This window comes from Phocoena phocoena, chromosome 2 (assembly GCF_963924675.1).
Source record: "Phocoena phocoena chromosome 2, mPhoPho1.1, whole genome shotgun sequence".
NCBI lineage: Eukaryota > Metazoa > Chordata > Mammalia > Artiodactyla > Phocoenidae > Phocoena > Phocoena phocoena.
This window is the reverse complement of record NC_089220.1, coordinates 164,744,202-164,771,936: the sequence shown is the minus strand read 5'-3', so window position 1 is coordinate 164,771,936 and position 27,735 is coordinate 164,744,202. Positions and strand designations below refer to the sequence as shown.

Here is a 27,735-nt window from a genome sequence, read left to right as displayed (position 1 = left end):
TTCGTGCCCCAGTCCGGGAGGATCCCACATGCTGCGAAGCGGCTGGGCCCGTGAGCCATGGCCGCTGGGCCTTCGCGTCTGGAGCCTGTGCTCCGCAATGGGAGAGGCCACAGCAGTGAGAGGACTGTGTACCACAGAAAAAAAAAAAAAGAAAAAGAAACAAAATTGACTTATTTCTAGTGAGGTGGATGGACCGAGAGTTTGTCATACAGAGTGAAGCAAGTCAGAAAGAGAAAAACAAATACTGTATGCTAACACATATATATATGGAATCTAAAAAAAAAAAAAAAGAAATGGTTCTGATAAACCTAAGGGCAGGATAGGAATAAAGATGCAGACATAGAGAATGGACTTGAGGACATGGGCAGGGGGAAGGGTAAGCTGGGACGAAGTGAGAGATTGGCATGGACTTACATATACTACCAAATGTAAAATAGATAGTGGGAAGCAGCCGCATAGCACAGGGAGATCAGCTCAGTGCTTTGTGACCACCTAGAGGGGTGGGATAGGGAGGGTGGGAGGGAGACGCAAGAGGAGGAGATATGGGGATATATGTATATGTATAGCTGATTCACTTTGTTATAAAGCAGAAACACACCACTGTAAAGCAATTATACTCCAATGAAGATGTTAAAAAAATAAAAATATAAATAAAACCTTTTGCTTTCCCTTGTTAAAAAAGTTAATTTAGAATCCTTTTAAAAATTGACTTTTCACCAAGTATAACAGATCTGAGAACAAAATACCTACTATAGATCCAAAATCAAATGAATAATATGAGCAAGAATCCTATTTAAGTAAATTTTAGGTGAAATATAGTCACTAAAACCTTTTCTGAAATAGTAAATTTCCATTAATTTTGGTCAACATTTAAATGATAGTTTTGCCCATTTTAACATGATTGAATGTCAAAGGAAGATGAGTACTTTTGTTACACAGATGGCATATGCTTATATCTTGCACTTCAAACTTCAATTTTATCTAAATAATCAAAACAGAGTTAACTAAAGGGCCTCAAATGCATCACAGTTTATATACCCAAGGAAGAGTCAAATAACCAAATCAAATTATAATTAATTCTGTATAGGCATAATTTTCTAACTAACTTGAGACTAGAAGAATTATCACTTTAAATTTAATACCACAAAAGCCACTATCACATGGGTCATGCTACCACAGCAAAGGCCAAATGATCATATATACTTTTTTTCCCTCCACCTTTTTTTTTTTTTTTTGCGGTACACGGGCCTCTCACTGTTGTGGCCTCTCCCATTGCTGAGCACAGGCTCCGGACGCGCAGGCTCAGCGGCCATGGCTCACAGGCCCAGCCGCTCCGCGGCATGTGGGATCTTCCCGGACTGGGGCACGAACCCGTGTCCCCTGCATCGGCAGGCGGACTCTCAACCACTGCGCCACCAGGGAAGCCCCCCTCCACCTTTAAATTAGGTTTTTAAGACCAATTTCTTAAAGAAGAGATCTGCCATATTTTTTTGACTTCCTTCTTACGACTAAAAATGTGTCTGCCCATACAAAAAGAAAAAAAAAAGGTCAGAATCTTTCTATCTTCAGAATGAGGCAACTCTCCAGAAAGTCCATACTTTTGAGACATACCAAGACTGAAGAAGCAGGAGGAAAAGAAGACAGCCCCCTTTACCCCATGCCCAACACTCTGACTTACTGGCCTCGGTTGTTTTGAACAGCAAATGAGACAAGGAGCGTTGAATGTGCTTTGAACATTAGGAAGTATTATTTAGACTGGAGGTGTTGTCAGTCCTGAGAGTACTACACGGAACGGGAAAGGATGAGGCAGTGTTGCGTGGTCTGCCTCAAACTGCTGCTTGCCCCCACCTTGATCTTCAGTTAAATGGAAGACAAACCAGATGGGAGAGGCCAGAAGCAGCCCCAGAACAAAGGCAGGGAGCACCTCCTGGTTAGTCTGGGGAAGAAACACAGGAAGCAAAAGCAATTGCTGCTTCCTTCCTCATCCTTCCTACAGTAGGCTTTCTGACTATCCACAAAAGAACCGAGAATCAAGAATCCTCATCGCATCCCCGTGGTGACCCTTCAGAAAGCAGCACTACTGCTCTAGTCACTGTCAGAGTCTTTGGTAATAGAAGAACAAAAGGAAAAGCTAGAGATAAAAAGGAGTGAAGTAAAGAATTATCAAGGAATTGGTAGAAAATAAAGATCTGAGGCTTTTTTTTTTTTTTCGTGGTACGCAGGCCTCTCACTGCTGTGGCCTCTCCCATTGCGGAGCACAGGCTCCGGACGCACAGGCTCAGCGGCCATGGCTCACGGGCCCAGCCGCTCCGCGGCATGTGGGATCTTCCCGGACCGGGGCGCGAACCCACGTCCCCTGCATCGGCAGGCAGACTCCCAACCACTGTGCCACCAGGGAAGCCCTGAGGCTTATTTTTATTCTGAGGATTAGCAAAGGATTAAAAAAAAAATCCACACTTCTGTTTAACATACAGCAGAAGATTTTCCATGCTGATAAGAAATCCACATCCTAGAGGGTTGCTGGAGACACTGGGAGCACGCAGCCTTTGAAGCATGCTTCAGGAGATCAACATTTATTCATTCAACAAATATTTTTTGATCACCTACTATGAGCCAGGGCTACGTGATCTGGTGGGTTAATTCCAAGCCGTAAATTGAGATAAGGCCAAATCCCTAGAGCAAGGAAACAGCATGTCAGAAACATGCTATCCAACATGTGCTCTGAATTGCCCATGTCTAATAAGAGAAATTAGCTCATGGAAGCTGAAGGAGAGAGAGCCATCCATTGTCATATCCTGCCCAAATGGCAGGAAGGGGGAGAATGTACAGAATAATAAAAATGACCACTGGGCATGTCATTTATCATAGCTGTCTTTAATGCAAGTATGCTTTACATATTTGTAAAGCCAATCCTTCAAGATACAAATACATGGTATTTAGACATAGGTGATACTAACACTCAGAGGTGTTGACATTTTATTGATATTAAACACTGAGTAAAACTTTAAACTTCCTGCCAAGTAAACTTTACTTCAAGCATTGCTTTGGGAAACTTACTAATAAACCTTGAAGAAAGCTGGTAGTTCTTTGACTCTGGTCAGCTATATTTTACACTCTGTGGGATAGTATTAATCTGTGGTTCTGTCTTAGAGTATCTCACTGCAATAACCAGAGGAAAAGGAAGCAAGAACAAACCTTGGAGATGATGACCGCCATTGCCAGGTTCTCAGAATGAGCTGCCACGTAGCCAAGCATCATGATGCCCGGCAGCTTTATGTTTCCTTTGCAGGACCCAATGCAATCGATCACGGCAGCAACTCCCCCCGTGTTCACGATCAGCTGAGAAAGCTAAGAGGAAAGAAGGAGAGCTAGGTAACCATGGCCCTAAAGTGTAAGATGATCTTTAAATATTACTTTAGCATTGCCAAATTTTAAAATTTAGGACCTAAAAAACATCTGGTACTCGGGGCTTTGGGACAGCCTGGAGGGGTGGGATGGGGAGAGTGGGAGGGAGGGAGACGCAAGAGGGAGGACACATGGGAGCATATGTATAGCTGATTCACTTTGTTATAAAGCAGAAACTAACACACCATTGTAAAGCAATTATGCCCCAATAAAGATGTTAAAAAAAAAAATCTGGTAAAATCTGAAATATGATTTAGTGAAATTATTATATTTATCAAAGAAGTGTACAGGGGTAACAGTCCTGCTATTTCTAATGTACAGAATATGCTCACTGTGAGGACCCTCTCTGTGGTTCAATTTTTCTTGCACGACTCTATCCTTATCATAATGGATGTCCAAACTCCTCACCTAAACACTAAGCCTAGGGCTAGTTCATAACTAGCTAACTGCTGAAACCCCCCATCACAAGGCGTGAGTAAGAATTGGATTAATCACTGAATGCTGAAAGGTGAGATCAGAATTGAAATAGTCTAGCCCCATTATCCTTCCTTTGCTAGCAATGATCTCTAGCTGACTGCACTCCCGTCTTGAACAATCTCAACCAGATAAAGATGTTGGGTGAAATAATGAATGAGGACTTGGGACTTCCCTGGTGGTCCAGTGGCTACGACTCCGAGCTCCCAATGCAGGGGGCCCGGGTTCAATCCCTGGTCAGGGAACTAGATCCCATGTGCTGCAACTAAAGATCCCCCACGCCACAACGAAGATCCTGTGTGCTGCCACTAAGACCTGGTGCATCCAAATAAATAAATTTTTTTTTAAAAAAAGGAATAAAGACTTAAAAGTTTAGTGAAATGAAACTGATTAGCGAAAATATACACAGAAAAAGACATAACTTCAGAATCTACCCAGGTTCGCTTCGTCTCTATTCCTTTCCCACCTCACACCTCAGAGCAGGAACCACTGTGCAAGAGCAGCTGTTAGAGCAGTTACGCCAGGTCAGGGGGCCTGATGGTCTCTCCCAACCTGGAAGGGCACCATCTCTCACTACGCCCCGCTGACCTAGAGTGACAGGACAACAAAGGTCCACGGTCCCTACAATCTAGAAACGGAAAGCAGAAAATGATTAAAACCTCAGATTTCAGACTCAAACTCCATTGATATAACCCAGTGGTTCTCAAGTGGGGGCACTCTTGTCCCCTAGGAAACATTTAGTAATATGTGGGGACATTTTTGCTCGTCACAACTTGGGGGAGGGGTGCTACTGGCATCCAGTGGGCAGAGGCCAGGGATGCTGCTAAACATCCATCCTACAGTGTATACAGGACAGCCCCTCACAACAAAGAATGATCTGGTCCAAAATGTCAACAGTGCTGAGGATGAGAAACCCTCAGAACATGTGACACTGTCCCTGAGCCCTGTGAACAAATTGACGTTTTACTTAAAAACTAACTGCATACTGTTGGTTTGTTTTGTTTTGTTTTGTTTTTCTTTTTCGGTACGCAGGCCTCTCACTGTTGCGGCCTCTCCTGTTGTGGAGCACAGGCTCCGGACACGCAGGCTCAGCGGCCATGGCTCACGGGCCCAGCCGCTCCGCGGCATGTGGGATCTTCCCGGACCGGGGCACGAACCCATGTTCCCTGCATCGGCAGGTGGACTCTCAACCACTGCGCCACCAGGGAAGCCCCATACTGTTGTATTTTGAAGCTGGTTTTTTTTTCCCTTGTTTTACCTCAGGTGTATGTTTTGCAATCTCTCTAATTAAAGTGGAAGCATTTTTCTTCACGTATTCATCTTTGTCCTTCAGACAGGTAAGTACAGCTGGAAAAATCTCTGCTTCAACCACCATTTCTGCTAGATCCACAGAATGTTTCGCAATCTGACTGAGAGCTGAAAGGACCTGACGCTGTTGAGCAAAAACCAAACCCGAATGTTACACAGACTCCACTGTGGAGTTCAGACATAATTGAAACAGCTTCGCACACACTCAAATTCCTTTATAAAGAGGAGAAAACAATGACACGTCCAACATCATCTAGGAGTCTCGAGGCATTCACATCCTAGTCTTCTTATACCTAAATAGTCAATTTCTTAAATTCCCTAATTTCCAAGTTAAACATCTTAGTTCACACTATTGACTATTTAAATCTCTTATCAACTGAGGCTGGTCAAAGAATATAACCCTGGGATGAATACTATTTCTTAATTACACAATACTTAAATTGTTAATTGATGATAAACACAGTAATGTAGTACAGTAACAATCAAGTAGAACTAACATTTTGGGATATTGCCAATATCATTTGTAAAAACTTTACATTGCTTAATTAATATTAACAATTTTTAAATCTTACAGAATATAACTATTAGAATATAAAAGTATAATTGGTGACTATCAACTGAAAATTAGATTTTAGAAAGCTATAAAAAAGACTAATATAAATATGGCAATTTTTACAGGAAACTTAAATATAACAATGGGCTAGAAAACCTTTAGGTCCCTTCTAACCCTGAGATTTAATCATTACGTGATTCCTTACTTTAATTATTAGTATTAATTCTGATGCTACTTCTAGTTTTCAGCATTGCACATACTTTTTCCCAGTCACATCTTTATTGTCTAATCCTTACAGCACAGTTTTCACATATTAAAGGACCAAATACACAATATATTCATATCTGTTTTCCATGATAATTTACTAATTATTTAAAAATGTATAATATTAATCTGCACACATTTCCATCTTCTTAGATTATCGGAATCCTGGATTGTTTGTTTCTTTATTTTTAACTACCTTCAACTTAGCATCAGGGTTCAGGATCATCTGGGCTAAGTGAGCAATTGCTCCTGCGTCCACCACTGTCTGTGCCAACTCTGGAGAATGCTTTGCAATATCACTGAGGGCCGAAGCAGCAATCCTTTTCAAAGCAATTTCTGGCTCTTGGATACAGAGCACTAAAAGAGGAATGGCTCCCACGTCCACCACAGCTTGTGACAGCTCTGTGGGTCCAAGAAAAGTAATTAAGTGAGTATGGGTGACTGACCCTTGTACAAGCCACTTTTCACCCTGACAGATACAGCAAAGGGAAAAGGGGACGGTGTACTTCACTGTCTCGACATCTGCATTTCTAATCAGGCTTCCTGGTTTCATGAACCATGTGGACCAATCCTGAGCTGAAAAGAATACAGGTCAATAGATGGACCTCCATTTACATGAACACATTTGAGGTAGATTAAGCTGAAATGGCTTCCTATTCTTTTTTTTTTTTTTAAGAGAGTAAGCAGATGTCAGCTGTTTAAGCTCTGACAATTCTGCACTTCTCAATAGGCAAGCATTTTATGCATGGTTTACAATAACAGAGAAAATTAAAGTACCAAAAATTTACCAACCACACTAATTAGGCAGTATTTTGTGCTATTTACATGAGTAAACATTAACATGAATCTTGTGCCAATAATGTCGATTTTTAAATTCCTTTCATCTTATTGTACTTTTAAAAGATTTTTTTTAAAACTTTGTACAATATTAAAAGGTGTATTTTCATTGTACATATAAAAACACTTTCAAAAATGAGAACTACAACTGAACAGGCTTTAATATATATAAATGTTAATGTAAGATAAAGAAATAAATTTATCTTAAGCATTTTACATGTCAGAAACAGTATCTTTTGTATATACATGTTGATTCACTTGTGTGCCCAAAAATAACAGCTATAAAAAATAACACATTTTAAAATTATAGAGAACAGGAGACAAGCAGGCAGACCCATATAATATACGTGTAAAAACTGTCTGTTGAGAAGCATAAAACAGTGCATAGTTACAGATTCTACTCTCATTGTACTCATGGCCTTTCTTGCTGAATCACATATACCCATTTCTATAATCTCTTCCTTTCAAATTATGCTCTCATTTTCTCAGATTTATAGCGCCTTGGCAATTTATATCTTAATAGTCAAGCTATCAATTCAGCATATCTCTTAGTCTTTAAAGAAAATACAGTCTTTAATTTTTCAAAAGATCGGTAATATCACATTTTCTAAAAGGAAATAATGTTAGAAAATACAGGTTAGTGTCCAACACTTGTTTTCCTTCAATTATTATAATTATCTTAAAAGTCCCGATCTTGCATAAACGATTCATTCATTCTTTCATTAAACAAGTATTAATGGAAGGTTATTATGTGTCAGACTCATTCAACACGGGTGCAGATGACACACTTCTACAAATTAACACTACACTGATTAGCAAATACGTTTCAATTAAAAAACCCAAGTGTGAAATATGAAATACAATGGGAAGTTCACCTATTTATGTATTTTCACTTTTATACAGTTTCTAAGAGTAAAGAATCTGCAGTAAACAACTGTTTAAAAAACAGTTAATATGGGCTTCCCTGGTGGCACAGTGGTTAAGAATCTGCCTGCCAATTCAGGGGACACGGGTTCGAGCCCTGGTCCAGGAAGATCCCAAATGCCGCGGAGCAACTAAGCCTGTGCGCCACAACTACTGAGCCTGTGCTCTAGAGCCTGTGCTCCGCAACAAGAGAAGCCACCAGAATGAGAAGCCCGCGCAACGCGAAGCCTTCGAAGAGTAGCCCCCGTTCTCCACAACTAGAGAAAGCCCGCACACAGCAACAAAGACCCAATGCAGCCAAAAATATAAAATAAATAAGTTTTTTGAAAGTTAATAAACTATTAATAAATAGTTAATAAAACTATTAATAAAAACAAAGTTCTTTTTAAAAAAATTTATCATCTTTGTAATTCCCATACATTTTATTCTTTCCTTGAGTAACTGAGTACCGTATCCTCCTTTTCCTGAACTCTATAATGTTAATAATAAAGCAAACTCAGTTCTTCTGACTTGTTACCCATTCCCATCCAAAGCTGTTTTCCATTCTTTCTGGATCAGTGATGCTAAACGAGGGGAAGGCTGGGGAGGGTACCAAAGAAAGGTTTGCCTGAAGGTAATGAAGCTTCCAGGGACCTGGATGGGGCCTAGCAATTTTGTACTTGCAGTTTCATATACCTGACATCTCCAATTTATATGGTCCTACAAAACCCAGCTCTGTTCTTGGGTGGCACACATTGTAATTCATAAATGATACTGTTCTACCACTTTCATTCATATACTGGGTATAAGACAGTGTATATAAAGGTAAGAGTATAATAGACCTAAATAATGCACACCATACTATATTACACATTCCACAGGCTATTTCATCCTGCCTCTGCCACTACTCTTTTTCCTGTGGTATATCCTTCTCCTCTTCCCTACCGTTGCTTCCTCTGGTATTTCTGTGCCAGTCGCTGTTGACATCTACCCCATAGCCTTTGTCGGTCAGGGCGTGGGCTTGTGAATCAATCCTGGTGAATGGGACCTGAGCAGAAGCCAGCTAGAAGCATCTCTGAGAGGTTTTCCTCTGTAATAAACAGAAATACACAAGAGGAAACACCGCCTCTTCTTTGCTGGACATGGGCACATCTGCCTGCAAATGACATCTGGAACTCCTACAGCCATCTTGCAACTATAACAGAAGAAATTGCCAATACGCTGAGGATGGCCGAGTACAAAAATGAAAAACATCTGGGTCCTCCAAGACACTGTTCAGCTGCATAACCAACCTTGGAACTGCCCTGACTCTTCACTTTGTGTCATGCGAAATAAAAAAATGTCCTCATTGCTTAAGCCACCTGTAGCTGATATTCTGTAACTTACAGCCCCAAACATATTGATACAATTCTGTCCTCTCTCAGGCTTGGTGTATATACTTATTTTCCTCTCCTTTCTGGTCACTGAGTGTTCATTACGTGCTTACTATGTGCTAGAAACTTGGCTAGATCTTGGGGAAGCAGAATAGAGTAAAAACGTTGTTCTGTTCTAGCAGACTCTGCTCAGGGTAAATATGTGAACAGACCACAGCACAGAGTGGAGCTGGGAGTTGGGTGCATGGAGAGTTTGGGGAAACACACATGGGGTGCCGTTTCAGGCAGTGCTTCCCATCCTCCTTCCTGCTCCCCTTTTCTTCTTCTCTCTACTTTTCTACTCTAAAAAAAGTGGTAGTAACCAAAACACATACAAAAATCTGGTACACTTAAAAGTTACTCCCTATAGGAGAAATCTCAAAGAATTCTTTTTTAACTCTAATTTGGAAATGAGTCTGGGTTGTTTAATTAATTATTAAACTTAGGAAATCAAAGATTGATATGTACAGATGCTCATAAAAGGTTTGATCAAGAAAAAAAGAGCCAATTAATTTATCTTCAGTGCCTGAAAATATCTTAACCTCATTTTTTTCCTTAACCTCATTTTAAATTTTAAATGAATCTTCAAAAAACAAATTATTTAAAACTACATCTTCTTTTATGCAAGAACATGTGCCATAATCATATACTGTTAGGTAACCAGCAAAATTAGAAGTAGTTATGCAAAAAATAAAAAAAAATCAGAGAAAGAAGGCTTTATGTTATACTAACATACTAACAAGATTTAGATGGGGTTGATGGTACTATTGGTGATATATTTTCTTCTCTATTTGACAAATTTTCTTCAATGTGATTGTTTTTAAAAAATAAAAGAAATATGAACATGTCCTTTGACCACACATATAGCTATTGCAGTGGCTAACTATACTAACATTACTATTCTAAAGAAAAATAAACACTTTAGCTTATTTCTCACTATGGAAGAAAGTTTCTTATTTTTAGAAATGGTGGGAATATGTCTCCTTGAAACAAAGTATTAGGAAAGAATGCATAATTATTCTTTGAAGAATTACTAATATATACTAGAAATATTATCCATTTACTTTTTCACACTTTCCCTCATCTTAATTCATGCCTTTATTACAGTTAAAATGTTACTTTTTTTAAATGTTAAGGCTTATTCATTTTTAACAATTTTTTAAACTTCAAATTGTCAGTAGAAATAAAACTATACAATAGCACCTTCCTTATTCATAAATAATAATTAAAGCCATTGATTGCATGCATGTAGACAACTGGTATACAGTCCGCAAATCTGATGGTCAGCTGTTTTCAGTAAAGAAATAGCTAGTTCTCTTTGGCCTCCTGAATACCTCACTGCTGAGTGAAGGAACTGAGGCAGCCACCTCTATCGGACCATAACAAGCTCAGTACAACTTTAGATTTAATTTTTAAAACAAAAGGAGACACAGATAAAAGGGAGGACATTTAAGATCAACAACATTCATAAAATTACTAGTATCTAAAGCTGGACGAATGGAATATTAAGGGATGACTTTATGTTGACCAGAAGGGAAGAGCACAGAAAGGAAAGTCCATCAGCATATAACAGGCACGGCTGTAACACGTAAAACTAGGTGCGTCAGGCAAAAGTGATTTTGCTTTATTTTAACAGTGCTCACAATGGCCTTAACCCCTCCTCTTAATTGTTATGGCTAGTGGTTTGTTTAGATCAGGAGTGGTAAACACAGGGCCCAGGCAAGTAATTAAAATAAGTGAAGCCAGCAGGTGTAAGAAAAATAACTGAGTGGGAAGCACAGTAAACTGCAAGACTATATGCGCCAGCTACAAGGAGCAGCAATTACTCAACTTCAGCCCAGCGCGGCCACACAGGAATACAGGCAACCGTTGTCAGATGCTTGGATTTTTCAAGAGAAGCCACACATCTGATTTTTGATGTGAAACTGCCTGGTTTTTAAGTGTTGGAAACTTAAAAACACACTGTGTAAGACAACACAGTGCAGGCTAAATAAAACACATCTATCATTTTACAACCCTAGGCTTAAACCTTACACCTTCTAAAACGAGCTGTGGGGACTTTCTGGATGTAGAAAGGTGACATTCTTTCTACATTTGATTCTTGAAGACACACTCTAGAGTCATAAAGGAAGAACCACTATAGTGATTACATAAGAAAATTCAGAGGTGAATTCCAAGAAATTGATGAAAACCTAAAAATTGGACTTCAAAAAAAGGATTAATCTAAACATATATTATGATACTCCACTAATTTTTCTGCTCATAATGGAGATGTAAGAGGGAAGAATGTGAGCAAAATTAAGTGATCCATCATGAGAACTCATAAAAAGGACTCAAAATGAAGAGGTTCTCCGAAAGGAAAAAAAGGAAGAAAAAAATATATATATATAATATATTATATATATAAAACATATATATTATATATATAAATATATTATATATAATATATATATATTTAACATACTAATTCAAAAATAACTAGGCAAATCAAACACCTCAAAAACTCTAATTCCAGGGCTTTCCTGGTGGCGCAGTGGTTGAGAGTCCACCTGCCGATGCAGGGGACACGGGTTCGTGCCCCGGTCCGGGAAGATCCCACATGCCGCGGAGCAGCTGGGCCCGTGAGCCATGGCCGCTGAGCCTGAGCTCCACAACGGGAGAGGCCACAACAGTGAGAGGCCCGCGAATCAAAAAACAAAACACACACAAAAAAACTCTAATTCCTTTTAACTTTATTGCTTTTTAATTTCGTTTTCCAAACACTGCTTTTAACTCACTGGTTTTAAGCCCTACAAAAATTTCTATTCTATTTTTTCATTAAAAATAAAATAAAGTTATGAATCATCATTTCTTTGCATTTAGGTGGCCCTATTTCTTAGTTTAAAGATAGGCTGGGGCTTCCCTGGTGGCGCAGTGGTTGGGAGTCCGCCTGCCGATGTGGGGGACGTGGGTTCGTGCCCCGGTCTGGGGGGATCCCGCGTGTGACGGAGCGGCTGGGCCTGTGAGCCATGGCCGCTGGGCCTGCGCGTCCGGAGCCTGTGCTCCGCGATGGGAGGGGCCGCGGCAGTGAGAGGCCCGCGTACCGCAAAAAAAAAAAAAAAAAAAAAGGCTGGTTTTGCATCTGGCTGTAAAACACAGCTATATCACTTCAAAACCTTTGTGAAATAAAACGGGTTAAAAAATACATTTAAGATTTGGCTATCACTTACGATGTCAATCTTATGTTATATAATCATCCCATTCAACCAAATTTTTCATGAAATTACAGTAAAAACAAATATGGAGGTGTAATCGCCAAAACTGGTTTATATACCATACGCCAGTATGATTTTAGGAATGTCGCTTTTAAAGTGGAAGAAATTTGTCTAGAAATTTGTCTAACCCAGCTGTTTACAACTGGTTTAGTTACCTACTGCCACACCAAACTTAGCTGCTTAAAACAGGAAACGTTTATAATCTTACAGTTTCTGTACATCAGGAATCTGGGAGAGGCTCAGCTGGATGGTTCAGGCTGTGACCTCTCACTAGGCTGCAATCAAGCCATCAGCAGTAACCAGGGCTGCAGTTATCTGAGGCTTGACCGGGATACATTGGGTCTACAGGATCTTCTTCCCAGCGTACCCACGGGAGTTGGAAGAAGGCATCAATTCCTCCCCATTTCTGGGCTCTTTCATAGGTAGCTCATGATGAGGCTTCCCCCAGAGTGAGTGATCCAGAGGAGAGAACCCAAGACAAAAGCCATAGTCTTTTATAATCTAACCTCAGAAGTGACATGCCATCACTTCTGCTATATTTCATTGGTGCAACGTGGGCGGAGACTGCACAGGGATGTGACTAGGAAGAGGAAGGCATGGAAGCCAGCTACCAAAAAACCTTTATTCTACACCAACACATCTGAGAGAGGCAATATCCTTCTATAGGTAACGATGGCTCACTAGAGCTATAATTCTGAGCTGAGAAACTGATATCTCCAATCGCATGTTGGAGTGAGAAAAGGTGGCGGGAATTTGCATATTATTATGAAAAAATCTAATGTATGATTTTTATTTATCCCCCGCTCCCACAAATGTCATTTTTCCTACCCATTATCTCCACGCCACCTCTTTCCACCCCATCTCCAGAGCCATCGGTCTAATCCTTACTTATGGATTGAGTGTCTGAGAGATGTTAACACACATACATACATATGCTTTGAAGGTTAAATAATTCTAGCTTCTTTAAAAAGTCAAGTGAGGGCTTCCCTTGGTGGCACAGTGGTTAAGAATCTGCCTGCCAATGCAGGGGACACAGGTTCGAGCCCTGGCCCAGGAAGATCCCACATGCCGCGGGGCAACTAAGCCCGTGCACCACAACTACTGAGCCTGCGCTCTAGAGCCCGCGAGCCACAACTACTGAGCCCGCGTGCCTAGAGCCCGTGCTCTGCAACAAGAGAAGCCACCGCAACGGGAAGCCCGTGCACCACAACAGAGAGTAGCCCCAGCTCACTGCAACTAGAGAAAGCCCGCGTGCAGCAATGAAGACCCAACGCAGCCAAAAATAAATAAATTAAAATAAATAAATTTAAAAAAAAAAAAAAAAAGTCAAGTGAGTCAAATAAGCCATTGATCTGGAGTTAACGGGGCCTTAGTAAGAAATTACAATCAGCTGGATGGTTGGCGCACTTACACAAGGCTCAAGTATAAAAAACAGCTTCAAAATACGGAAAGGAAAAGTCAAGAAGTGGAGACGAGAGAAAGAGAAGGTGGGAAGTGGTAGAGTTGGGTACGGCCTTGGAAGATCACAGGTAGCATAAGATACAAAGCCATTTTTAAAACCCTGATTTTAGCAGCTTTTAGTTTTATACTTTACTCAACAGCTGAGACTAAGCTGAATTGAAAAGGCAAAGTTACAGAGAGGGTCTGGAGTGCTCTTGTATGAAGAAAATAATAAATTACTTGGAATCAGCTTTTACAAAATACACTTTTTGTATCTAGACATGTTTCCATTCATTTCTACTTGCTTTATATAATATTGCAACAATCGTAGTTTCATTCCACCTACAATCTGCATTCTGCTGGGGGGAAAAAAAAATCCTTAGATGGCAAATGCAGATTTTATTATTCAAACTTTCGAACTTCACTGGCATTTGTTCTTTGTTCCAGCCCAGTTTTAGGCAAGTCCCTGCCTTCGAGAAGCTCAGGCTGACGGAGGAGGCTAAACAGTAAAGGGTTAGCAGTGCCCCAGTGGAATTCTCTACAAGAACACACAAAGGACAGAGGAAACAGAAACGAAGCACTGGATGGTGAGAAAGTTTACAGGATGTTTTTATACAAGTGGTCCCCGGTCAGCAGCTCTCGGGGTGACCACCTCTGGGTGGTTAATGAAGCTACCTGTGGGCCTCAACTGTCCACTTTTTTTTTTTTTTAGAAGCACTGACTTTTTTTTTTTTTTTTTTTTTTGCGGTACGTGGGCCTCTCACTGCTGTGGCCTCTCCCATTGTGGAGCACAGGCTCCGGACGCGCAGGTTCAGCGGCCATGGCTCACGGGCCCAGCCGCTCCGCGGCATGTGGGATCCTCCCGGACCGGGGCACGAACCCATGTCCCCTGTATTGGCAGGTGGACTCTCAACCACTGCGCCACCAGGGAAGCCACTGTCCACTTTTATTGCTGAGGATGAGCCAGCCCAACACTGTTAATAACTGCATGATATCCCACTGAGTAAATATTCCATAATTTACTTAACCTCTCCCCCCCACCCCAGCTACTCAGGACACTTAATTGTTTTGTTTGCTTTGGGGCTTTGCCATTCTTAAGTTCAGTACAGTGAACTTCTTTGTGCATTAAGATTACGTTTATTTATTAGTTATCCATTGCTACATACAAAATGACCCAAACTCAGCAGCTTAAAGCATCATTCCTTATCTCATATTTTCTGTGGGTCAGGAATCCACGAGCAGCCTAGCTGGGGGGTTCAGGCTTGGAGTTTCTCATGAAGTTGCTGTCACACTGTCTGCTGGGGATGCAGTCATCTGAAGGCACAACTGGGGTAGGATCTGCTTCCAAGCTCACTAGTGTAGCTGTAGGAAGCTCCGGTTTCTTGCTGGTTGTCGAAGACCTTAGCTCCTCATGACATGGGCCTTTCCACAGGCTGCCTGAGTGTGTCCTCATGTCACAGCACCTGGCTTTCCTCAGAATGAGTGATGAGAGAACCCCACAACAGAAGCCTCGATCCTGCAGAGCTGGTCACCTACTCTCAGAAGTGACAGACCATCACTTCTGTAGCATTCTGGTGGTAACACAGACCAATCCTGGTACGATGTGGGAGGGGACTGTACAAGGGTGAGAATGCCAGGACATGGGATCTCTGAGGGGCATTTGGGAGGCTGGCTACCACGGGTCCTAAGCACTGATACAAATATACTCTACAGGTTACACAAACATACACACATTCACACATATGTGTGTGCGTGTATGTGTTTACTTAAGATAGAGGCACAGAGGTGAAGGTCCTGAGGGGAAGAATGTTGACATTTTTTGAGGTTCTTGATATTTTTAGATTAAACCACATGAAACTGCTGTTTTTGTTAAGTCAAAACCAATCAAATATAGGTAATTTCATAAGGTCAACCTAATATGACTGCAATATTGTTTTCCAAAGGGGATTATCGGTATGTGGCCCCATCAACAATGTGCGAGCCTGGTAGTTTGGCCACTTATAAAGTACATTTCAGCCCTTACATCGGTAAGTGATTGCTCGAAGTTGACTCATCATTTACTTCTCCCCAAATGGTAAGTTTAGTTCCATATTCCTTAACTTACTACACATGTACTGCTCAGTTATACTGATTAATAAGCATGAATATTAAGTGTGACTTTTTGAGACCACAGCATCACCACTACATTGCCTTTTAACAACAACAAACCCCCCCCACACACACACACAAAACACAGAGTGCAGGCACAGGAGCTCTAAATCAGTGCTGTGAGATGGGATGTGAGCCACGTGTATAATTTAAAATTTTCTAGGGAATTCCCTTGTGGCGCAGTGGTTAAGAATCCACCTGCCAATGCAGGGGACACGGGTTCGAGCCCTGGTCCGGGAAGATCCCACATGCTGCGGAGCAACTAAGCCCATGCACCACAACTACTGAGCCTACACTCTAGCCCGCAAGCCGTAACTACTGAAGCCTGTGGCCCTGGAGCCTACGTGCCACAACTGCTGAGCCTGCATACTGCAACTACTGACATACGACATAGAAAAGAATCAGGCCAGCCAGCTCTGTCTGGATTTCTTTCTTACATTATCTATTTGGTAAACGGGTTGTAATCTACTCGACGTTTCTGTAGTATGAGAATGAGCCAATTCCTGCAAGCCCTGTTCATCTGTGGCTGCAGCTATCTCCTCTCCTGACTGCTACTGAGCTGGAAGGGAAATCTCTCACTTGATTTAGGATATAAATGATATCCCTGAGAGAAAGAATAGTCACACATGTGGAAACCAGTCATCAGGGATTAAAAACAGAGGTATCTGGCAAGGCTGCCAGATACTACAAGGAGCTTAAAATGAAGAACGATGAGCTTTCATACACTTGCCTTTCTCACATTATAAAAAGGAAGACTCTCTGAAGGGTTCTGAGTAATTGCCAAGCAGTTCTGCCATAAATGGCTGTCTGACCAGCATAAATCGTTTAACCTCTCTATTTCAGTTTCCTCACCTATATGTTAATATTATATATATACATATATATATATATATATATATATATATATATAATGTATTAATAATTAAAATGTCTTAGAACACCTAATCAAACGTATTCCTCTTTGCCAGGACTGAGAACAGCCAAAGTTTATTCTGAGACAGCAAAGGTTTACAGGAGGCAAAGTTTACGAGACAGAATTTTTAGCTAAAGCTCCTAAACAAACACTGAAAACATAGTTTTCAGCCCAAATGTGGAAGATCTTTCCTACAAAACACTTACGTGGCCCCTCCTTCCTCAGGCTGCGGCCAGGCCGCTGCTCTCACCTCTGTCCCAAGTACTCTGATGACTGCCACATGCCGCGCACAAGTTCGCTGGCGGCGCTCCTCCACGAAGCTGCTGTGCCACTGACAGGCGCAAGGCCAGAGCCAGGCTGCCAGGCGGAGCGAGGAAGGAGGGCCCTGAGCGCGAGGAAGCCCCCGCCTGGGCCCTACCGGTGGGAGCACCGAGGCTGCAGAGCCCACCACTCCTCCTGCCTCGCCCCCTGTAGCTCCAAAAGTAAGATCAGTCCTCGGAAAGAGTGAGAGATTTGACACCGATTAGGTAAAAATGTAACCAGAATAATTCTGCTGAGTGGGAGAATGTAGCAAGATGGAGGAAGAGGGACAACCAGTCTGAGAAGAATTCTACCTCAACCTTTATTAAGGAGCCCAGAGTAGAAAGAAGTAGCTTATTTATCTTCCGAGTAAGAGGTACATATTATCAATTGTATTCCGTACCTGCTGAGTCAAGCGTGGACATTTAATGAGACCATTTGCCCCAAGTTAAAACCACCACCACCACCATTTCTGGTGGATAGCCCCCAGTTTCCCTTGGTTATCTGTAAAATGCTTTAAAATCTATACATAGAAGTAACTTTTAGAAATTGCATTTTTCAAATAAGGAAAAGTCAGATGATGCCCATAGATTTCCCTCTTCTACTAATTGTATGCTTACTTTATTTTTGTTTCCTATACACAAACATTTTTCCTTAAAGGTTCCTTTCTTATTGTGCTTAAAGGTACATTTTTTTTTTGCACCTCCTTTAAGGTTTATATTTCTTAAACTATCTAATCAAACAACTTACCACGAATACCCAGAAGAAAACACTGAATGAATCCCTTTAATCTCAATATATTCCATTTTTAAGAGATCACCAAGAAAGAAATCAGGTTATTTGGAGGTAAATCTTCTATTTTCACTGATATTCAGGATGTGAATGATGACTTACTGCTTACTAGATAACAATTCCCTTTCCTTCTGAGAAATCTATGCAGTAATCTCTTCTGGGAGCTTCTGGGTCCCAAGCCCCTAACTACTGTGAAATATTGAAATTACACTGGGAATTCCATGTGGGAGCGAGATTATAGCCAAAAATTGGAATAGAATCCCAAAGACAGAGCCTATTTATGAACTATAATCATTTAGCCTCAGGTTCAACAAAAGGGAGGTATGGAAAGGTTACTTATGGGCACCTGCCTCAGAGCGTATCTGCATGGTTGTCCTCAAAGCCCTTTTGCACCACTCTCTAAAATACTCATGTTACAATCTGTTTGCCGTAAAGTCCTCTGACAGTAAAAAAAAAAAAAAAAAAATACTAAATATACTCATGTAGTTTCCCCCATGATAACCAGCTTCTAATTTAAAACATTGCTTTAGTTTTCTCAATCAACAAGTGTTAAACAATAGTCCTAAGGTGAAGCTACTTGGAAAACCAAAATCCAGATATTAAAGAAATAATTTTCATATACCAATTCTGAATCATTCTAAGCAAAACAATGGTTTTCTTTCTCAATTTACTTTTATATCATTTTATTATTTTGTCTCCAATAGTGTCATCACTTAAAAACCAAATTAAAGGACTTCCCTGGTGGCGTGGTGCTTAAGAATCCGCCTGCCAATGCAGCAGACACAGGTTCGAGCCCTGGTCTGGGAAGATCCCACATGCCACAGAGCAGCTAGGCCCGTGCGCCACAACCACTGAGCCTGTGCTCTACAGCCCGCGGGCTGCAACTACTGAGCCTGTGTGCCACAACTACTAGAGCCCACGCACCTAGAGCCTGCGCTCCACAACAACAGAAGCCACCACAATGAGAAGCCAGCGCACCGCAACGAATAGTGCCCGCGCACCACAGCCAAGAATAGCCCCCGCTCGCCACAACTAGAGAAAGCCCGTGCGCAGCAATGAAGAACAAACACAGCCAAAAATAAATAAAATAAATAACTTAAAAAAAAAAACTAATTAAACATAACCATGGGACAGCCACTTCCTGTTTCTGTTTTGAGTTTCTTCTTCAAAACTCTTTCAAGGAGTACTTAAAGAAACTGTATGGTACAGGGGTTGACATATGGTTTTGGAGTCAAGACAGATTTAGACTCAAATTTTAGTTCCACCGTTAACATGACTTCAGGTATCCTAAGTTCCACTTTCTTCCTCTTTTTAACAGCAAGAGTAATACCTGCCCTAAGTGTATCTGTAGCCAAAATGAGATAATATCCTAAAGCATACTGCACAGAGCCAGGCACACGGTAATTACTTGATAAACGGTAGCTATTATTTTATACATGCACACACACTGAAAAATCTGGAAAACAAATTAAAAACATCCTTAATTCTATCACCCTAGTAGCACAAACATGTACGTCCTTGTAATCTACGTCCACATATTTATTTTTATATTATTATAATTGTAATGTGCAATTTTGTCTTTTTTTTCACATTATCATCACTTTTCCATGTTATCATGTAGGATTCATAATTACCTTTCATTTGTTGAGTGAGATTCCATTAAGTAAATTACTATAATTTAACCACTAAATTCCTGCCAAATATTTGAGGGGTTTTGATATTAGAAATAATACTACAATAACATTTGCATGAATGCAGCTTCTTCGTTCTGTGGGATTCTTTCCTTAGGAAGAATTCCCAAATCAGGCTTTCTAGAGTAACCGTGAACTCTTTCATGGCTTAGATCAGTTTTGCCAAATGCCTTTGCACAAGTTTATACAATCTGGAGTGCCTCCATCAGTGGACAGAAACATCATCATGCCCTCTCAAACCTTCAGTATTAATACAGTATTCATACTTTGCATTTATTGATTACTTACCATGTGCCAAGCATTGGTCTATCTCATCATCCTCACGACAAATCTCTGAAGTAGTACTTCCTCTCTTGCAGATGAAGAAGTTAAGTTTCAAAAAGTTTAAAAGCCGTGTCCAAGGTTACACAGCAACTAAGGAGTAGAACTTGGACTCAAACTCAGATCCTGTCCTAAGGCCACAATGCTCTTAACCACTTGGTTATATTTCTGCTTTACTCTTTTTTCCCCCCAAATAATAATAGGTAGGAAAAGATACTTTCACTGATGTTTTAATACGCAGTTCTTTGATTACCAGCAAAGTTTACACTTTTACATACGTTTGTCTTAAAACTGTTATTTTCTTGTGTTGTTTGTTCATACTATTTAGCAACTTCTGTAAAGTAGTGGGAGCAATTTTGTTCCCTATGTATTTTTTACTGAGCAGGTGTGTCAGCACAACCTTCACACAAGAGGCCCAGGCCCCTTCTTTTTCTTTTCTTTTTTTTTTTTTTTGAGGTACGCGGGCCTTTCACTGTTGTGGCCTCTCCCGTTGCGGAGCACAGGCTCCAGACGCGCAGGCTCAGCGGCCATGGCTCACGGGCCCAGCCGCTCCGCGGCACGTGGGATCTTCCCGGACCGGGGCACGAACCCGTGTCCCCTGCACTGGCAGGCGGACTCTCAACCACTGCGCCACCAGGGAAGCCCCTGGCCCCTTCTTGATGGCTTCATTGAGCTCAGTTTATAAGAAAAGGTGCTCCTTCTCTTTCTCCTCCTTCCTGACGATTATAGGCTGAATACAAATATGTTCTAGCAAGTTACCACATCCATATCTTTTCAACAATATTCACTCATACAACATGGCTCCTGGCTGGCTTGGAACACCCTACCATAAGCGAGAGTGAAGACCCAACGTCCCCTGAGGGGTGACAAACTCAAACAATTTTGTAACGGAACCGATTTACCAAGGTCCTTGAATCTAATCAATATCTTATTCTCCCCACATCCCCCTGATTCCCTTTCTGTCTTCAAATTTTTCTTTTGCTAACTAACACAAAGACTGAAATGTATAGGTTTTTTGGTGAATTTGTGATCCAAACAACTTGGCCATCATTTGAAACTCATCTCCCATAATGTATAGAAATATCATTAAGACGTCATATCTGGGACTTCCCTGGTGGCACAGTGGTTGGGAATCTTCCTGCCAATGCAGGGGACACGGGTTCGAGCCCTGGTCCGGGAAGATCCCACATGGCGCGGAGCAACTAAGCCTGTGCGCCACCACTACTGAGCCTGCACTCTAGAGCCCTAGAGCCCACGAGCCACAACTACTGAGCCTGTGCTCTAGAGCCCATGCTCCGCAACAAGAGAAGCCACCGCGATGAGAAGCCCGAGCACCACAATGAAGAGTAGCTCCCGCTCGCCACAACTAGAGAAAGCCCGTGCACCACACCAAAGACCCAATGCAGCCAAAAATTAAAAATTAAAAAAAAAAGACCTCGCATATCTATGGTTTACTAAGCAAAACCAGATTTACCTAATTAATCTAAACTTTAACAATCCTATTTTATAATAAGGCCCATTACCTGCATTATGTCTTGCAATATAGCCAAGTGCCCAGGCTGCAGCCTCTTTGACTCCAGGGTCAAAATCTTCCAAGCATATCACCAGCGTATCCAGTGCTCCACAATCCACTATCGCCTGAGCTAGTTGGGGAGAATGTTTACCAACTGCTCGTAACACAAAAGCAGCTGCTTTCTTGTAAAAACGCTACAAGGATAAATAGACAAAACTCAAAGTGAATTGAGCTAAAAGTTAAAATAGACCAAAACCAACATTAAAATGACATTGATATATTAAAAAAAAAAAAGCTCAAAAAATAAATAAATAAAATAAAAAATAAAACTAAGAAAAAAAGCTCAATAGCTATTAAATGTAAGAGATGAAAAACATCCTGCAATATCATTTTGATTTTTTGATGTTTCCCCCATTGCTTTTGTTCAGTAACTGAACTAAAAGGATTTAAGCCTTAAAATACATTTCAAATGTTTTACTCTGAAACATGCATTTGGAAATTGTATAAAATAAAATATAAACATTATATTTCCTACAAATTCATAAAATAATGAGATTTCATGTTTGTGCATTACAGTGAAAGATATTTGTTTGCCCTATGGGAACTCTTAGATTGTTAGCGCATGCAACTAAACTGTCACCTAACAAATTCGTTTCCTTTACTTGCCCTCAGTCTCTAAGCATGACCTCAACTAACCTTTCTGGTGTCCCACGTTATCCTGAAATAACAACTATGTTCTGAGGCTCCCTTAGCAATCATCAGATTAACATAAAGGCAAAATATTCATGATACTTTTTTTTTTTTTTTTTTGCGGTACGCGGGCCTCTCACTGTTGTGGCCTCTCCCGTTGCGGAGCACAAGCTCTGGACGCGCAGGCTCAGCGGCCATGGCTCACGGGCCCAGCCGCTCCGCGGCACGTGGGATCCTCCCGGATCGGGGCACGAACCTGTGTGCCCTGCATCGGCAGGCGGACTCCCAACCACTGCGCCACCAGGGAAGCCCCATGATACATTTTTAAACTCCTCCTGGCAAATAAACCAGCCCGACAGTGCGTTGTTATTTATCCCTTCTTAGAACTGTTTTTTTACAAAGATATAAATGACTTACCATTATGTGAATTTCAAGTAATACTTCATACTTAAAATATGTTCTATGTGTAAATTTTATCAAATTAAGAAATAAAACTGAAACACAAGACTAACCTGTTTTTCTTCATATTGCTAAAAAAAAAATTAGATGTAGAGGAAGTATTTGGCTATAACACTCCCTGTTTTATGGTTAGCATAATGACACAGTAAGTCTCCTAACTCTACCTTTCATTAATAGAGCCCAATTAATGCCCTATTTTAGATTCTAAGTTTCTATTTCTTTACAGTGACTACAAAAAAAAGCGACTAGATGACTATAGCATCTGTTTTGAAAGCATTCTATTTATGCAGGATAAAATATTAAGATTCAATAAAAAATTATGTGAGAGAAAATACATCAAGTATACTTTAAAATATTATATCTCCAAAATCAGTATATATTGACAAGATAAGAAATATGCTATGTTAGTAATGATGTTTTGACTTGATATATTTCTTTAGTTTCTTAAATGTCAACATATACAGGCATTAAGATATTTGTTATAAAGTCTAATTTTACATGTCAGTAACCAAAAATCTCCTACTTCATTATAAAAATTAGAATAGTTTTAGAGTAGCTTCCCATAGATTATTTTCTCATAATTGTGGAAAAATAACGGTGACACATTTCTTGTCATTACCTTAAGCTAATTTGACTTTTTATATTGCGGAATTTTCAAATTCACACTTTACTGGGCATCAGTAGTCAATACTAACTACAGTGCCTAGAATATCACTCTCTGATCTCATTCCAAATCCCTAACTCTCTGGAGAAAAGGGAACACTCTTGCACTGCTGGTGGGAATGTGAATTGGTTCAGCCACTATGGAGAACAGTATGGAGGTTCCTTAAAAAACTACAAATAGAATTACCATATGACCCAGCAATCCCACTACTGGGCATATACCCTGAGAAAACCAAAAGTCAAAAAGAGTCATGTACCAAAATGTTCATTGCAGCTCTATTTAAAATAGCCCGGAGATGGAAACAACCTAAGCGCCCATCATCGGACGAATGGATAAAGAAGATGTGGCACATATACACAATGGAATATTACTCAGCCTTAAAAAGAAATGAAATTGAGCTATTTGTAATGAGATGGATAGACCTAGAGTCTGTCATACAGAGTGAAGTAAGTCAGAAAGAAAAAGACAAATACCGTATGCTAACACATATATATGGAATTTAAGGGGAAAAAATGTCATGAAGAACCTAGGGGTAAGACAGGAATAAAGACGCAGACCTACTGGAGAACGGACTTGAGGATATGGGGAGGGGGAAGGGTGAGCTTTGACAGGGCGAGAGAGAGTCATGGACATATACACACTAACAAACGTAGTAAGGTAGATAGCTAGGGGGAAGCAGCCGCAAGGCACAGGGATATTAGCTCGGTGCTTTGTGACAGCCTGGAGGGGTGGGATAGGGAGAGTGGGAGGGAGGGAGACGCAAGAGGGAAGACATATGGGAACATATGTATATGTATAACTGATTCACTTTGTTATAAAGCAGAAACTAACACACCATTGTAAAGCAATTATACGCCAATAAAGATGCTTAAAAAAAAAAAATCCCTAACTCTCTTCTCTCCCAGAATTCCTCACCAAAAGAATTACCCTTTAAAAAAAAAAGAGAAAAAAGAAAGGAAAAGCAAAACCAGAGGACTTTGTACCTCATAAAGAAGATATTAAATCTCCTGTGAAAAATGGGGTAAATGCCTGGTAGGGGAAGGAGACAGAAGCCTGTGAATGATGCTTCACATTCTCACTTTCTCCTCACCTCTGCCCTAGTACTTTTTGTCTCTTTACAGCTAATGGGTACTCATTCACACTTAGAAAACTTCTGTTGAGAACCTTCTATGTGAGACACCAAACACAGACCCTGCCCTCAGAGAAGGAGGTGAGTCCAAGCATTTGATGATAGAAGGAATGCCTACAAGAAAAATAAAATTTCGGTAACTCCTCCTAGGGATAAGACAGTTATTAGCAAATTACTCTCCAATCTAAAAAAATAAGGCACATTTTTAAACAATTAGGATTTTTTTTGGTAAATACACGTAACATAAAATTTACTATTTTAATCGTGTTAAAGTGTACAATTCAATGGCATTTAGCGCACTCACAATGTTGTGCAACCACACCTATCTAGTTCTAGAATATTCTCATCACTCCGACAAGAAACCTCCTACTTGCTAAGGAGCCACTTCTCACTCCCTCCTCGCCCCCAGCCTCTGGTAACCATTCATCTGCTTCCATCTCGATGGATCTGCGTATCCTGGCTATTTCATATAAACGGAATCATACAATATGTAGCTTTGCCTGGTTTCTTTCTGTTAGCACAAAGCTTTCAAGGTTCACCCATGTTGTAGAATAAATCATGATTTCATCCCTTGTTATGAACTGATAATATTCCATTGGATGGATACACAACATTTTGTTTATCTAGTCATTCTTTTGGCTATCGTGGATAATGCTGCTATGAACATTTGTGCACAAGTTTTGTTTGAACACCTGTTTTCAATTCCTTCAGAAACATAACTAGGAGTAGAACTGCTGGGTCATACGGTAATTATGTTTAACTTGCTGAGGAAGTGCCGAACTGTTTTCCATAGCAGCTGCACGATTTTACAAAACTTCTCCATACCTTCACTAACACTTTTATTATTATTTTCCTTTCTTTCTTTCTCTTATTTTTTATGGCCATCCTAGTAGGTAGAGTGCTATCTCATTATGTTTGGTGTGGTTTTTTTTAAGATTTGATTTTATTTATTTTTGGCTGCATTGGGTCTTCATCGCTGCATGCGGGCTTCCTCTAGTTGCGGCGAGCAGGGGCTACTTTTTATTGCGGTGCACAGGCTTCTCATTGCGGTGGCTTCTCTTGTTGCAGAGCACGGTCTCTAGGCGCACAGGGTCAGTAGTTGTGGCTCGCGGGCTCTAGAGCGCAGGCTCAGTAGTTGTGGCGCACAGGTTTAGTTGCTCCTTGGCATGTGGGATCTTCCCGGACCAGGGCTCAAGCCCGTGTTCCCTGCATTGGCAGGCGGATTCTTAACCACTGCGCCACCAGGGAAACCCCACCCCCATTTTTTAAATTGTATTGTTTGTCCTTTGGTTACAACAAATAGGAATTTAATCTTAAAGACATGTCAAGAAAGATACATCCCTAGGTTATGATAAACTAGCAGGATGGAATGAACAGTCCAAGACCCTATGTAGAGGAAGATCCTTATCTATTGTTAGAAACATAGAGGGAACCAGACAGGATGAAAAAAACAATGGAGGCGCTCTTATATGGCCCTTAAAAGCGCTGACATGCTTGCATACTTGGAAAAAAATTCTTTGTCAAACCTTCCATTACACGTATTCTCCTTCCTTTTGGATGCTTCTCTCCCCCTTGCTTCAAAGCTGTCTCTTACATTGTCCATTAACCAGATTTCACCATTGTATATAACTTATTTGCCCAGGGCCCCATACACCTTTCTAAGACTGATCCTATAACTTGAATAAACCCATGCTGAGAAATACTGCTTTATGCATAATTCCATTAAAAATTATAATATGTTTTCTCCTTATATTAACAGTAATGGAGAAAAGCTGCCTATCAGCCCCAAAGTAAAATACCCTAAAAGTATTATTACATGCAGTTCAAAGAATTGAAGGTTGTATTAACATCCTAATAATTCTATGCCTACAAACTTGCAACTGTACCCAAACTACCAATTTTTTAAAAAATCCACAACAAACAAAAAAACATATAACTTAGTTTTTAAAAATGCTTACATTCTGTTCTGCCAATGAATAAACAAGCTGTGGAAGAATGTTGCCCTTCACTACTGCTTCTGCTAGGTCATCATTATAATTAGCCAGTCTCCCCAGAGCCAAAGCAGCAGTCTGTTGAATTGTTGGGACCACATCCAGAAGAAGAGGCCTCAGCAAAGACATTACACCTACGTTATGAGAAAACAGAAATCAGCAAATTTTAAGTTAAAAGGCAAGCATACCATTCAGCATATACGCAGATAGGAAAATTCAGGAGAATATATCAGTAAAACAACAACAACAAAATCATCCACTAAAAACTAATGGGATATCAAGCAGCATCTAACTGGCTAAGGCACAGTATAATACAACCTGTAATTATCAAAGTAGCAGCTTAGCATGGAAATAAGAAAGGCTTTGGAGAACCAGAGTTTAAAGCCCTGATTTGGCAAACACTAGCTGCGTGACGTCATGAACGCAGAGAGAGGTTGTAAAGCACAGAGTATAATGCCTACCTAGCACATGGCAGGGAGGCAGGTGTTGGGGAGCTGGGTCCCTCCCACACAGCCTTTGCACATCCTATCTTTCAGGGCTCAGTTCAGTCCTTTCCTCTCAATCAAGTCTTCCGATGTTTTTTTCTCTGATTCCAACTGAACTTTACTTCAGGGCTAGGTGAGCTAGGAAGGCCATTTGGCTAGGGCCTCCCATTCATGAAGGGCTGCAAATCCAGATTTCTGACATTATCTCCAAATAAATAAATCACAATACTAGCTCTCATAATATTCATTCTAGGCTTGAATACATAGTAGGAATACCATCATAACAACAACAATAATAAAAGTAGCTTATATTATATGTTATTTTGTGCATGCACTGTTTTAAGAACTTATTTTCCATATTAATTCACTGAACTCTCATAACAAACCTAGGAAGTAAGCCCTATTATCATGTCTATTTTACAGATGTGGAAATGGAGGCTGAGAAAGGTCAGGGGAATCCTCACACAATGGTGGAGCAAGGTTAGCAATTCAGACATTCTTTTTTGATACTTACTAAATAAGTAATATGTATGGAAAATTGAGGAGGTGGGGAAAAATGATTGCATTGGGGCCATTTTACTGGACACTTCCAACTCTGTAGTAACTTCGCCTTACTATAAAACATGCAAAATAGTCAACCGCTATTTGTGCTTTAATGACGGTGTTTTAGTCTAAGATTACAAAAAAGGTAATGACGAGAGTTCAAACTAGAACAAGTTTAGAAATCTGACTTGCTAAACTTAATTTACAGCAGGCTATTCAACTTGATGTTATTACATCTTTTCTTGA

General features: G+C 40.5%; 1 protein-coding gene across 1 annotated transcript in view; it reads right to left on the bottom strand.

Annotated features, from left to right (window-relative positions):
- Positions 1-27,735, bottom strand: part of SPAG6 (sperm associated antigen 6) — a 75,975-nt gene that overhangs the window by 31,324 nt on the left and 16,916 nt on the right. Inside the window, exons 3-7 of the mRNA XM_065871607.1 lie at positions 26,429-26,595; positions 21,539-21,722; positions 6,201-6,406; positions 5,138-5,311; positions 3,196-3,348 (exon numbers count right to left, since the gene is read on the bottom strand). Coding sequence (XP_065727679.1) covers positions 3,196-3,348; positions 5,138-5,311; positions 6,201-6,406; positions 21,539-21,722; positions 26,429-26,595 — 884 coding nt within the window. The remainder of the gene's footprint in view (positions 1-3,195; positions 3,349-5,137; positions 5,312-6,200; positions 6,407-21,538; positions 21,723-26,428; positions 26,596-27,735) is intronic.